Here is a 14,603-nt window from a genome sequence, read left to right as displayed (position 1 = left end):
TAATAAAAAGCAATGAAGTAAACACTAATGAAATGTTAATAAAAGAACTCTTCCAGTATAATAATATTGCTTTGACAAGTATACAGCAGAGTAATTTAAACATTTTTCCCTAAAATTAAATACTTGATTTTTAAAGCCCTGGTCATTATATAGTCAAGAAAAATTTAATTTTTTGTTTGTGTATGAAATTATTTGGTTGTTTATTTTATAACCTCCTCACCCCTTAAATATTTAGCCTGCACAATCTGGTAAACCACTCAAAGTAAACCCAATATTCTCCTAAGTGTCTATGTAATGACCCCAGGAATTTATTTAAACATTCCACCAAAATGTATATTTATGTAAGTACTTGGCCAACTGTCAAATTTTTAGTGTAAGCTTTAATAATGTATAATTAGCTTGAATATAATGACTAGGCTTTATGTTTGAAGGGACACACGACAACAAACAAAGCAAAGCGAACCATGGTTAACTCTTTGACAATTCATATTGGAAATAAACTGAAACCTCCTTTGAGGTAGTATGTTAGGGTAAGAAACATCCACTTAGTGTATAATGCCCAGTAGAAATGTCTGCTGTAATCATACCTATATAAGATTCAGCATTTTTGTGGGGAAAGTACTGATATTTTCTAGAGTCACATTTAAACTTTGTTATACTTCAAGAACTTTCTTCAACTGCTCCTATGGACTCAGGAAACAGTACTGTTAGCACTGCTTCGAAGCAGGATCTTTCTTGTTCCAGGAAGACTGTGCACTCTCATTGGTATCTGTGTAATTTTTCTTATTTTCCTCTATTCATCAACCATGATTTTAAAACCTAACTTCCTCCACTCTTTCACAAACTTTCCCCTAAATTTATAGGTATGCAAAAACAAGCTTGATTTGCTCAATACACTTCCTTAACTCAATCTGTGAATGTTTTAATACTGGGCAGATTTTGACTTTGGCTATGCTATAGATTAGTAGTATAAACATAATGCCTACTTCTGCAACATCCTCAACAATTCTAGTGTGGCTGTGGGGAAAAAAGAAGACATTTGATATTTGCTTCTTGGAATAAAAAAAACGCTTGGTTCTACCTAAATAAGTTTGCTTTTTTTAAAAAAAATATTTATTTCTGGGATTTTTCAAGGGTTACTCCTGTCTCTGCACTCAGGAATTTCTCACGGTGGTGCTCTGGGGGACCATATGGCATGCTGGGGATTGATCCCCGGTGGGCCGCTGGCAAGACAAACACCCTACCCACTGTGCTATCACTCAGGCCCTTTGCTCTTAATAGAATGGAACAAAATAAGAAAAAGTAAAATACATATTAAAAGAGAATGTCAGAACACCTCAATTTTTAATAAAAGAGAGAAAAAGAATGTAATATCGAAATTATCGAAAGTACAAGGAATCCAGTTTCGATACTTATCTCCAATCTTTGCAGACTCAATTGTTGGAACAGTGAATCATTTTGTGTTTTTACCCATATTGGCTCACATAGTTTATCACTCCTAGCATCAGTTTCAATCTCTGACTCCCAGGAGTTACCAGGACCTACTCCTTTAGCAGAAACCCACATTTACCCGGTTTCGTTTGCAGTGTGTCAGTAGTAGTTGTAGCTTTAGGTTTGGGACGTGGACGACGGGTCCGCTGTGATGTTATAGGAGCTGAAGAAAGAGAACCTTCAGTCACTAGGGAATCCACAACTCAGATGCATGACACATGCTTTCAGATGTCCTAAAGAAGATTTCGTCTTCTTTTAGGAAATGTATCTTCTGAATTTTTAAATTTTAAACAATTACTCCAATTAAAAGTATCTTTTTTGATTAACCCATGAAATTTACATGAGTGGATCAACATGGAAAGTATGTTAAGTGAAATGAGTCAGAAAGAGAGAGATAGATATAGAAAGATTGCACTCATCTGTGGAATATGAAGTAACAGAATGGGAGACTAACACCCAAGAATAGTAGAAATAAGGACCAGGAGGTTTGCCTCATGTCCTGGAAGCTGGCCTCACATGCTGGGGGAAAAGGCAGCTCAGATAGAGAAGGGAACACTGAGTAAAGGGTATTTGGAGGACCCACTCGGGTTGGGAGATGCGTGCCCAATGTAGACTATAGATCGAACACAACGGCCATTCAATGCCTCTATTGCAAATCACAACACCCAAAAGGAGCACTGTTGTCCCATTGTTCATCAATTTGCTTAAGCTAGAACAAAAGGTAATGCCCTGCCACAGAGGCACAGTGGCAGAGGTTGGGGTGGGGGTGGTGGGATACTCGGATGATTGGTGGTGGAGAATGGTCACTGGTGGAGGGATGGGTACTCTATCATTGTATGTCTGAAATGCAAACACGAAAGTTTATAAATATGTAACTATGTAACTGTAGCTCATGATAATTCACTATAAATAAATAAAATATTTTAAAAAGTAATAAAAGTATCTTTTTTTTTTTTTTTTGCTTTTTGGGTCACACCTGGCGATGCACTCAGGAATTACTCCTGGCGATACTGAGGGGACCATATGGAATGCTGGGAATCAAACCCTGGTTGACTGTGCACAAGGCAAATTCCCTACTAGCTGTGCTATCACTCCAGCCCCTAAAAGTATCTTATAATTAAAAGTTCTTTAGATATGAATTGTTTCAAATTAAGTTATTCAAGGGCCAGGATTGGTCCATGATGGGAAGCTTGCCATAAGTATGTGTGTGTGTGTGTGTGTGTGTGTGTGTGTGTGCGCGCGCGCGTGTGTGTAGGCACTCATGGGGGCTGGGGGGGTGGGGCAGTTAGGATACAGAGGGGACCACTATGATAATGATGGTTGAAAATGATCACTCTGATCACTCTGGACAAGAACTGAGTGCTGAAAGTGCTCAGGAAGAGAGGGAGAGGGAGAGGGAGAGAGGGAGAAGAGGAGGAAGAAGGAGGAAGAGAGGGGGAGGGAGGGAGGAAGGGAGAGAGAGAGAGAGAGAGAGAGAGAGAGAGAGAAACCCAATCACAAATAACTTTAACTTTGTATCTCTTGGTGATTCAATATCCCCCCAAAAAGAAGTTATTAAAGAAGTTATAAATCTTTTCTTTTGGGGGTATCCAGGGGACCCTGGCTGACACTACTTGGGACCTGCAGTGCTGTGAATTATCTGAGCCACCCAACAGAATTTAGGGAACTCCAGGGTGACACCAGGCAGTGCTCAGGAGTCTCCTGGCTGCACTAGCACTGTTCAGAGGACCATGGTTCTGGAGATCTATCTGGATCACTTGTATGCAAGGCATTTAATCTTAATCCATGTACTATCTCTCAATCCTCTTAATTTTTTTTCTGCAGAATAAAAAAAGTAAATATCACAATGAAAATATGGTGGCTATGATAGCCAGATACAAACACTGTTAGTTTAATAAAAGAAGACCCCCCCATATTAAAATGTTACTCAAATGACAAATACCAGTTTAATTTTTCACTAGATAGAATTTTAGAGTCGTAAATGCCTTGATACCATACTAGTCATCGGTCGAAAATTACTTCTAAATCAAGCCCAGCTTTAACAACTTAGGGGCTACGAAAACACAAAACAAACAAAACAATTTCAGATAGTTACATGCATAATAGAGGACTGTGTTAAAATCATGCACAGTGCTCTTACAAACAAGGGATCGCTTGAATAATCAGAATCTTCAATACTTTTAGGATGATCAATATCATGGAGACAATAAAGGACAATGCATAGGTTTATGACACAAAAGCTTGGGTCAAAAGGTTCATGGAATAGGTTTGACAATGAGAATGAAAAATAACTAGGAAGATCACAGGAGTTATTACCTTGTGTTGTCACCCATGTCTCAGTTCTGACCATAACTGGTTCAAGATCTCTAGTAGGAACTAATCAAAAGTATTAAAAAACAAACCAGAAGATTGTGTACAAAAGAAGAAAACTTAAATATTTATTTCAAAATAAACTTAACTAATATATATATATATATATATATAGAGAGAGAGAACTATTTAGTAACTTAAAAGAATTTTTCAACTAAAAAAGTAGACAGTTGATTTCCCTAACTTTGACCATATTTAAGTCAGGTAAGAATTTACTTATTTCTCCTCCTTGATTGCACAATTTGGACTTAAAAAGCAAAAATTGAATATGTGAGCTTTGCTAAGAATTTATCTATGGAGAAAGACTGAGGTCTCAGCAGGATGGATTATATAAGAAATCCCTCCATTTGAAAAATAAGAATGCCTTAATGTGCAAATAAGAACTTGCTGATGTCTACTAGCTTAAATCTGTGTTGCTCGGCAAGATAAGGAAATGACTACCATAGGAGTTCATAGAGCAATCAAGGTACAAATGAGGTTGAAGACTAGACTCTTTTCTAGCTCTTTTCTACTTACATACCCCCTTTCTGATTTTATTTCTCCTTTCTTCTCTGATCCATGTACCATTTGAATGAATTTGACTTTCTAAATCTTTCCTATTTTCAGATATTAATGTACCTAGAAAATCTCTCTCTCTTTTTTTTTGCTATCAACCAAAACTCATAGGTGCTATCTAATGCCATCTTCTACTTTATTTACAAAGGAAAGGTATTTGTTCTCAACTGTCTTCAGGTCTAAGAACTGAAATATGTCACCTACAGCTGATGTTCTGCCCCAAACTATACTAATATGATTCAGGGTTTATGGAAATGCTAATATTTGCTAATTTGAACTAAAATGTGTAATTTCCTTAAAAAGGAAATTATATATTGCTTATATATTTGTAGGATTTAAATGGAAGTAAATAAAGTGTAGTGACAGAATAAGTGAATAGCTTGTTCAAAATGGCTCCACGGATCACCTTAACTCTATTCTTGGCATCTCTACAGGGGAACTGTTGCCTATTATGAATTGTACTTTTACTCATTTATTTGTTTGTTTTGGTCACATCCAGCAGTGCTCATGACTTACTTCTGACTCTGTGTTCAGGGAATCCTTGCTACCAGCATTGAGGAGGACTGAATGTGGTGCTGAGATCTATAGAACAAGTGTTGGTTGTGTGCAAATACAACCTTAACCTCTGTACTATCTCTCTCTGGCCCATTACGGAAAGTATTGGTTCCTCCGAACAAGTGATGCTACACTTTGCACTGTGCTGGGTTATTCTGCCAGGAATCTTTAAACCAGGAACACACGTTTACCTGGTTCGGACTCAGGTAGTTCAGGTCTTGGTGTAGGCTCTGGTCTGGGATGTGGACGAAATGTCTGTTGTGATGTTTTAGAAGCTGAAGGAAGAAATTCTTAGGTTATATATAACTACATCACCTATCGTTCTGGAAGTTTTAGGAGATGAAAACATGACTAAATTTTCTACTTGATAAGATATTTGCCTTTTAATCTGATTTCTTTGTCACATCTACGCTTTAAACATTTTCTTCTATCACAGAAGTTTCTTTGAAAATAAGCATAGTTTTTTTAATTCAAGAAATGATTAGAGATTATAAAAGTTTCAGAGGGTAGGCTGATAACATAGCAAAAAGGTTAAAATTCACTGGTAAACAATGATAATGAAAAATGGACATACTAAATATGGGATTTGTAATTTAATCTTTTACCTATAAAATTATATAACTATTAAAATAAAATGAAAATAGATCAACTATAGAGTAGCAACACAAAAAATACTACATAAATCAGAAATTAAAGATGTGGAGCTGGAGATGTGTATAGTGGGTAAGGCGTTTGCCTTGCATGCAACTGACCAGGGTTCAATCCCCGGCAAAGTCTCTAAGCATTGCCAGGAGTGATTCCTGAGTGCAGAACTAGGAATAACCCCTGAGTATTGTTGGGAGTGACTAACAAACAAAATCAAAACAAAAAAAGAAATACAAGGTGAAAAACAAGACCCCTAAAATTTCTGGGTCTTGTTACCATTTTAAAGGCTTTAATCTGTCGAGATAAGAGGCAGAATGCAATGAGACAGTTGAAAATCAGTTTTATCACTAACACTACTCAAAAGATGACATTTTTCAAATAAGTTGCACAGCAAATAAGTATCCTAAAGCAGCTTTAGGTATAAATGATTTCATTTAAAATGAGTAATTTGTTTTAAGACTTTGCATAGTTTTAAGAAGAATACAAATGGATGATGGTCATGAGTAATGACATTGATGTCAGTCACATGAAGCAAGATGAATTGATGATTTTAAAGATAAGCAGTATCAGATGAATTAAAAACATAGTACACCATTACCTAATGTTCCTGGAGTCTCGGGTCTAAGAGTGACAGATTCAAGAACTGTAGCAGAAACTGACCAAAAATACAGCAAATCAAAGAAAATTCAATATACATGAAAAAGAATATTTACAACCAAACAAAATTTAAACGCATATCACCTATTTTACTAAAAAATGTATTAAATTGAGTGAATGAGTATATGATTGCTCTTTGAAGAACTGGCCAGACTATAGACTTAAGTTGTGTTAGATTTAGCTTTTTAATTATCCCAATCATCTTTAAGAAGTCAGTGCTCCTAGGTTTTAATTACTGCATTAATATGATATGGAAAGCTCTGCAGGAAAAATGCCTTTATCTACTTAAAATAAGCTTATAAAAATCTTAAGAATTATATAAATTATTTAAGTAAATATGGATGCAGTTATCAATTTATGTTTTATATTGATAAAAATTAATAAGTAGGACTGTGATGATCTTGTTAAGAACTTATCTACAGGGGCTGGAGTGATAGCACAGCGGGTAGGGCGTTTGCCTTGCGCGCGGCCAACCCGGGTTCGAATCCCAGCATCCCATATGGTCCCCTGAGCACTGCCAGGGGTAATTCCTGAGTGCAGAGCCAGGAGTAACCCCTGTGCATCGCCAGGTGTGACCCAAAAAGCAAAAAAAAAAAAAAAAAAAAAAAAAAAAAAAGAACTTATCTACAGTAAGGTTTGAGACTACTGTTACAATCAAAGGACATGAGAGATCAGAATAAAGTTGGTCACTCAGTCTGTCATACTCCATAGACTATATCCAGACAAAGTAGAAGTAAGAGATGATTGAAATAAAAAGTAGAAATAAAAGAGAATAATATCTGTAACTCATTTAAGTGCAGTGCTAGAGTAATGTCCTAAACATTCTCTCAAGTGGTTGTCTGTCTCCTTCCAAATGCAACATCAACAAGCACCTGTGTCAGTGTGTGGGGTCTATTCCAGGCAGAAAGACTACCACTCTGATTCCCATTCCCAATACCACCAGTCTCTGTGTTGGTATGCTGCTCCCTCCATTCATTCAAATCCTATTACTGTCTAAGGTCCACATTGAGTTCCACTCCATCTTTTTCTTTCCAAGGTGAATGCCTACTGTTTTTATATTATAAACATGCCCTAAACTCTGTTTTTAGAAATGATATGACAGTCCTACAGATATTTGTCCATATAGGTCCAGGCATATGCAAGGAACTTGTCATTTATTTATTTGAACTGAGTGAATATATTTGCTCTGTTCAAGAAGTTTTACTTTTAAGATCTGAACAGATATGTACTAAAATACACTAGCTTCATAGTTTTTAAAGATTATTCTTACATAGAATGATATGTTGTCGCACTAAGTGGGTTTTACCCACTCCTTGTCTCCTAGGCAGAGGAGCACTGAATAATGATGCCTCATAACTTCACACTTAGAAAAAGAATTTTGCAGTGTGTTGCGTCCCCACGGTGCTGGGATCCAGGAGCTCTCCCTTAAACTAAGGTATACACATTTACCGGGTTGGCTCTGAGGAGCTTGAGGGCTCGGTGTGGTTTTAGGTCTGGGACGTGGACGTCGGGTTCTCGATGATGTTTTGGTAGCTACAGAAAAAAAGTTCCTACGTTACTACTTGTTTTTAATTACTGCGTTAAAACTCATCTGGAAATCTCTGCAGGAGAAATGCTTTTATTTATTTACTTAAAATAAGCTTATGAAAATTCTTAAAAATCATATAAATCACTTAAGCATGGATGCAGTTATCAATTTATAAGTTTTATATAGATAAAAATTAATAAGTAGGGTTATGATGATCTTGTTAAGAACTTATTGATAGTAAGGCTTGAGACTACTATAGCTCTCAGGGCTATAAGCACTGGAAAGAGATTTTCCTAATGTTACATTTTCCAATTTACAGAAAATTTTGTTTATAGTTTTAAGTTTTCAGTATTTTAGGAACATGTCTTCTAATTGAAAGTACCTTGCAGGCAAAATCATATGCGCAGTTTAAGTTGCACACTCAACACATGACAATTAGAACTTTGGATGAGATACAGAACTTCCAAATGGGGAAATGGAAAACAGCTGCTCAACTGGTGCAAGGAAAGGAATGGGTAGTGTCATATAGTGGAAAAGGCTGGTAATATAAAATTTCTTGAATATTTTCCTATATGTCAACTGCGTACTAAAGCTCATCATTACTTAAAGTATTGCCAGTAAAAAATAGCATGCAAGCAGATATAGACATTTAAACACACATAAGAACAAGTATAGCTGGCCAGGCTAGGTTAAGAAATAAATCTCAATGTTTAAATCTCAACTTCAGTAGAGAATACTGTGTACTGAAACACAAGATGGATAGCATGGCAGTGTCAAATGCACATCACAGCAGGGATAGTCTGAATTAAGCTCATGCCAGTGTGGGCTAGTGAAAACAAAAGGAAATTTGCTTCTAAGAGGCTTTTCAGTATTCTGTAGACTAAGGCAGTGATTGAATGACAATGGAGAATGATGGTGACCATAATGGAGATGAAGTTTATAATGTTCAGCAAAAGCACTCAGCAAAGGACATGGAATCATTACCTAGTGTTGTTCCAGATGACTCAGTTGTAAATGTAACAAGCTCAAGATCAGTAACAGGAACTAAAGTAATAAAATAAATACATTTTTTTTAAATGAAAAACTCTTGCAATTGTCTCTAGAATATCTAAAAATATATATTCAGCATGAAGGGCATTATGAAATGAATTGAATTTCCCCAAATTTCATGTGAAAGTCCTAATTACCATTGTGATTACACTGGGGCGATAAATGAAGTCATAAGGGTGGAACCTTAGTCCAATAGAACTGAGGTTCTTATAAAAAGAGACAGAGACCTCCATGCTAATGGGCAGAAGAAAGAACCCTAGAATATAGTAAATTGGCAGCAAACTTCAAATCAAGTACAGAGGACTCAGGAAAAAAATGAACTTGCTGATATTACAGCTTCAAGCACAGAAAAACAAATAGATTTACATTGTTTTTTCATCTGGTCTGTAGTATTTTGTAATGGCAGCTCTTGAAAACTATTAGAATGGGAAATCAATTCTTTTATTCAGACTTGGTCATATTGGAGCTAGAGATTTTCTCATTTTATGAGACAGTGATTACTATTGTCCTCTGTTTCACAATTCTCTAGTTAGTGCTTCATTAAGTAAGCAGTCTTAAAAGAACCTAAGGGCATTTAATTTTATATCCTTTTTTTTTTTTTGCTTGTTTGTTTTTGGGTCACACCCAGCAGAGCACAGATCTTACTTGTGGCTCTGTGTTCATTTTGGGTGGAAAATCATTTTGGGTGCTGATTCAATTTTGGATTGAACCTGGGTCTCCTGCAGGGCAGGCAAGGCAAGCACCATACCCATTTCAGTCCCAAGGCATTTACTTAAAAATCGTTCCAACCATCTTAAAGAAGACAGTAGAAGTCTTGTACTTCTGTGTTTTTGCTGAGCAAAACAGTTACTATGTTTATAGGTTATTGTTGCAGAAAAATGTCCTAAATATCTGGCAGCTATTACACAAATATCAAAAAATAGCTGTGATGATCTAGGCCAAGAACACAGTCAAGATGATTAAAAATGTATTACCAAATGTTATTAAAGAATAATAGAAGCAACAACAAATACCAGGTAGATTAAAAAATGATAGATGTACCGGGATGCATAAAGAAACTTCCTAATGACTGCCTAGTTAGCATAAATCAAGGTCAAGACACCTCCACAAGTACAAGACATTTAGCCTCACCAGAGAACTCTGGTTAAACAAAATATACAAAAAAATTCATAATATGTTTTAAAGTAGTAGATTCTTGCAGGGTCCTCTTATTAAAAAGAGGCAACTTGTTTTACGTGAATTCTATTCTGCTAAGACAAAGAATATAATTGAGCAGTACCAAAAAAGAATAAATGGTTTTAATAATGAGCACCAAAAGCGCTTGCTGAAAGTAAAACAAATGGTATTACCAAAAGTTGTCCCTGGAATCTCTTTTATAGGAATATCTGGTTCAAGGACTGTAGCTGTAATCAACCAAAATAAAAGTTAAAAAATAATGCTATGTTAAACATTTATGCAGTCTCAGAATAGTAACTTCAGAAGTAAGTTTACAGGGTTACATATCCAGAGCACTAAGCAAACAGTATGTTCCTAATGAGGTGAGGTATGTGGTATCTCCTACGTGTACCAATTTATTACTTAGGAGGGACTCTTAGTACATAGATAAGTCTCTTTATAAATACCCCTGAAATTTAGTTTACTGCTCTCTTTTATTTTTGATGGTGTTACTCTAAGTAAAAATGCCTATCTTGTAGATCATACCTATCTTGTTGAAAACCCATCTTTGAAAAGAGAACATATCTTTGCCCAGATAGGTTACTCAAGAGAAGATAAAAGGGGCAGCTATTTGGTATGTGATATGGGAAGGCAATGCCCATGGTAAGCTTGATGATTTTTATATGAAATCCAAAGTCCTAGATTTAAGTTCAACATTAAAAAAATCATTCTCATCTGATCCTATGGATTATTTTTATATGCATAATCTCAACAAAATGTTCTGATCTGAACACGGATGGCATCAGAGAAATTTCTACTTCTATTTGAATTTCACATGTGTCCATACTTTCTGTACCTTTTCCATCCCTCTTGCTCCAGCTTTAGAAATATATACTGATTTTAAGGTTAAAATCTGCTTTAGTATTAGAGTCAATCCTAATTGTTTTACTAAACCAGAAGCCTAGAAGCTGACAAATTAGAACAGTAGGTCAAATATTGCCCATAGCTTATTTCCATTCAGCCTTGAGAGCTAAGAATGATGTTTCCATTTTTAAGTGGTTATAGAAAAAAAAGAACAAGAACAATATGAAAAATAAACAATACAGCCCACAAGCTCCAATTATTTACTGTCTAGATTTTTATAGAATGCATTTATTGAATCTCACACTAGTTCTTAATCATGATTTACACAACTTTTATAGTGGTAAGAATTTTTTCATGTCAAATGTGTTTATTCTGTAGCTGTTCCAGTTTCTTAAATTATTTTATACTTTCATGGATATTGTCAAAGAAAAGTCAAGTAGATATTTTAAGAGAAGATTTAAAGTGTAAGGAATATGGTTACCAAGTAAAACCTCTCTAACCATATTGTATTCTTTGTTCTGGTGTGGAAGCAGCTGCTGACTCTAACTGTCTCTGCTTTCTTGGACCCCATTGGAAAGAACTATCAGCATTTTCCAACCATATTTACACATTTACCCATTTCAGTCTGAGGGGCTTCAGGACTTGATGTGGTTTTAGGCCTGGGACGTGGGCGACGAGTTCTTTGAGGCACATTGGTAGCTAATGGAGGAAAATATCAGGTTAATGGGTTGCTTTTGGACTGGAGTGATAGCACAGCAGGTAGGGCGTTTGCCTTGCACGCGGCTGACCTGGGTTCAATTCCTCTGTCCCTCTTCGAGAGCCTAGCAAGCTACTGAGAGTATCTTGCCCACATGTCAGAGCCTGGCAAGCCACCCGTGGTGTATTCGATATGCCAAAAACAGTAACAACAAGTCTCACAATGGAGACGTTACTGATGTCCACTAACCAAATTGATGAACAATGGGACTACAGTGCTACAGTGCAATGGGGTGCTTTTAATTATTATTTTTAATAGGGTGCTTTTAATTTCAGAAGCTGTGGATAAGATTATACTAATTAAAATTCCTTAAGTTTCCTTAAGAGAAACTTTTTCTCTTGAGTTTAAAATGTTTTCCCCTCTTTAACAAGTGCATCTTGATATAATTTATTTCTCTGAAAAACAAAATTTATACAGACACATGAGCTAAAGGATATTTCAAGAAGATTCTCAAAGGAATTTTTGGTTAAAAAAACACCCCCAAATCTTGCTGAATTCTAATGGGGATCGGTCCAGATCTTTCTTTCAAAAAAATAACAAAGAAATTTCTTATTATTAAAAGAAAAATAAAAACAGAATCATGAAGATATTAAAATAGTAGGTATTTACACCCTCACAATAATTATGTTATACAATAGGAAACCATGACAATGCACTTGACTTCTACCAGGGATAGATATATTCGCCCCCAACCCCCATTGTTTATGTTTGAAACTCAGCAATAAAGAAGATGATTAAGCAATTACATGAGGGATGAGAAGCTACAAATTCAATAGCATTAGAGTGCATGTATGGATAATGACTTAAGCTCATACTTTTTCTCATGAAAACAAACAAGTTGTAATAGTACTTTTTGACAAAACTAGCCAAAAAGTACTGAAGTATTGAATGATGATAGAGAATGACATCAGCCCCATGAAGCAGAACAAGCTGTGATGATGACAACGTGTGATGATGACAACGATGAAACTGTGATGATGACAACGATGAAACTGTGATGAGGACAACGATGAAATGGATGGGAAATGAACAGAAAGCTGATGCAGACAGACGTGGGTGACATGCCATTACCTAGTGTTGCTGCCGGAGGAGCCTCAGTTCTAAGAACACCTGGTTCAAAGATTGTGGGAGGAACTGATCAAAAGCAATAAAAGAAACCACAAAAGATTTTTGTGAGTGCTTGAGATGACTGAAAATTCATCTTACCAGTAAAAATGATGATTCTAATGTTTCTAAAGAGCAGTGGGCAACAGAAGATGGAAAAGACGGATTACTTAGGGGCTTGAATCCCACACGGGGCATAAATATAGGGATGATGTAGGGAGGTGGGAATGGGGGCAGGGCACCCTAGGGTCTGTACACCACACATAGAGAATACCCAAAAGAAATCCAAATCTATGCTTACTGAGAGACTAAGTCCTACTGAAAATAATGACTTTCAATATAATAAGGTGAAAACCATCTAACTGTATGGTATCCTATTAGATGCAGCATCTTTTTGTTCTAAGAACAGAAAATGCATAACTTATGCAGAATAGAAAAAAATCACTGAAACCCACGGTAAGAAATTTAAGCTCATGAATAGACATCTCAGCCTTAATTAAATTTCTCTCAGGGGCCCACTTTAAAGGGAGGGCAATAGGCTGTTCTCTGGGACATCAACTTCAGTACATTTCCTATTTCTCAGACTGTTTTCCGCCATTTTTCTACTCATTCAAGTTCTGTACTGATTTTTTTCCTAATTGTTCCAGATCTTTCTCTATTCAAAATATTTACTAGGATTTAAACGTGAATCTTTTCTATCACTGGATAAATTATTTTGCATTTACATAGTGTGCTGCCTTGTTATTTTTTTACCTTTCTTATTACAACTATGATACAAACTGGGAAATAAAACATACTTCCTTTTGATATGTCTCCCAGTCACTAATGTGATTATGGGTATACTAGAGGATTAACTGAAGTAAATGACTTTAATTATGTTGGCCCAACGATTCACTGAGAATACTATCTTTCATACATGAATGAGATCAAATAGTAAGCTAGTAAATAATTGTTGATAAAGAAGATTCCAAAACAGGAAATATGAGTGGTTCAGATCTCTTCCATTCCCAAAATTAGTAGCTGTTAATTTTTTTTTTTTTTTGGCTTTTTGGGTCATACCCGGCGATGCACTGGGGTTATTCCTGGCTTTGTACTCGGGAATTACCCCTGGTGGTGCTCAGGGGACCATACGGGATGCTGGGAATGAACCCAGGTTGGCCGCTTGCAAGGCAAACGTGTAACCCACTGTACTATCGTTCCAGTCCCTAGTAGCTGTTACTTTTAATGTTATACAGAATGTGTCCATTTTGTTGAATAAAATTTGGGGTCCCAACTAGGGTAGGCTGTTTAGATTCCTTAAAGCAGAAACCACATATTTACCCAGTTTGGTTTGAGACACTTCTGGTTGGGGTGTGGTTTTAGTTTTAGGACGGGGACGCCGGGGTTTCTTTGTGGTTGTAATTGTGGTTGTTGTTGGAGCTGAAGAAAGAAAAGTTAGGATTAATATAGCGTTCGTGCTCCATAAACTCTGAAAAGCATGTTGTGATATGGCTTTAAGATATTTTTTAAACTTGTCAGGATTTCTTTGAAAGGATACAGGGGTTACTTTGGTTTGAAAATTTTCCTTTAGTATATTGTTAGAATCTTTTTATAACCAGATATACACAGAAATATAAATTATACAAAAAGTTAAGGAAATGAAGATTTAGCACTATCATTTAAAAATGTATCTAATTCAAAATGTAGTTACAAATTACTGCTAACCAACGATGACATGAGGGGTTCAAACTACTGTAGAGCATTCACTTATAATTTAAAATGACTAGGTTTAGGCCAATTTCCACCTGGTAATTACTAAAGTATATGAAATTCGCTGAAATATAAATAAACGAAAATAATTAAATGGAACTTTAATACACAAAATGCGATGCT

General features: G+C 36.0%; 1 protein-coding gene across 1 annotated transcript in view; it reads right to left on the bottom strand.

The window, feature by feature from the left end:
- The window catches only part of ABI3BP (ABI family member 3 binding protein), a 235,619-nt gene that overhangs the window by 59,375 nt on the left and 161,641 nt on the right, over positions 1 to 14,603 (bottom strand). The window contains exons 28-37 of the mRNA XM_055127020.1: positions 14,052 to 14,150; positions 12,699 to 12,761; positions 11,486 to 11,569; positions 10,201 to 10,254; positions 8,786 to 8,845; positions 7,723 to 7,806; positions 6,215 to 6,271; positions 5,163 to 5,246; positions 3,808 to 3,867; positions 1,571 to 1,654 (exon numbers count right to left, since the gene is read on the bottom strand). Of these exons, the coding sequence (XP_054982995.1) occupies positions 1,571 to 1,654; positions 3,808 to 3,867; positions 5,163 to 5,246; positions 6,215 to 6,271; positions 7,723 to 7,806; positions 8,786 to 8,845; positions 10,201 to 10,254; positions 11,486 to 11,569; positions 12,699 to 12,761; positions 14,052 to 14,150 (729 nt within the window). The remainder of the gene's footprint in view (positions 1 to 1,570; positions 1,655 to 3,807; positions 3,868 to 5,162; positions 5,247 to 6,214; positions 6,272 to 7,722; positions 7,807 to 8,785; positions 8,846 to 10,200; positions 10,255 to 11,485; positions 11,570 to 12,698; positions 12,762 to 14,051; positions 14,151 to 14,603) is intronic.

The sequence above is a fragment of the Sorex araneus genome, chromosome 2 (genome assembly GCF_027595985.1).
Source record: "Sorex araneus isolate mSorAra2 chromosome 2, mSorAra2.pri, whole genome shotgun sequence".
NCBI lineage: Eukaryota > Metazoa > Chordata > Mammalia > Eulipotyphla > Soricidae > Sorex > Sorex araneus.
Note: the sequence above shows the minus strand (reverse complement) of the source record. Positions and strands in the feature narration are given on the sequence as shown.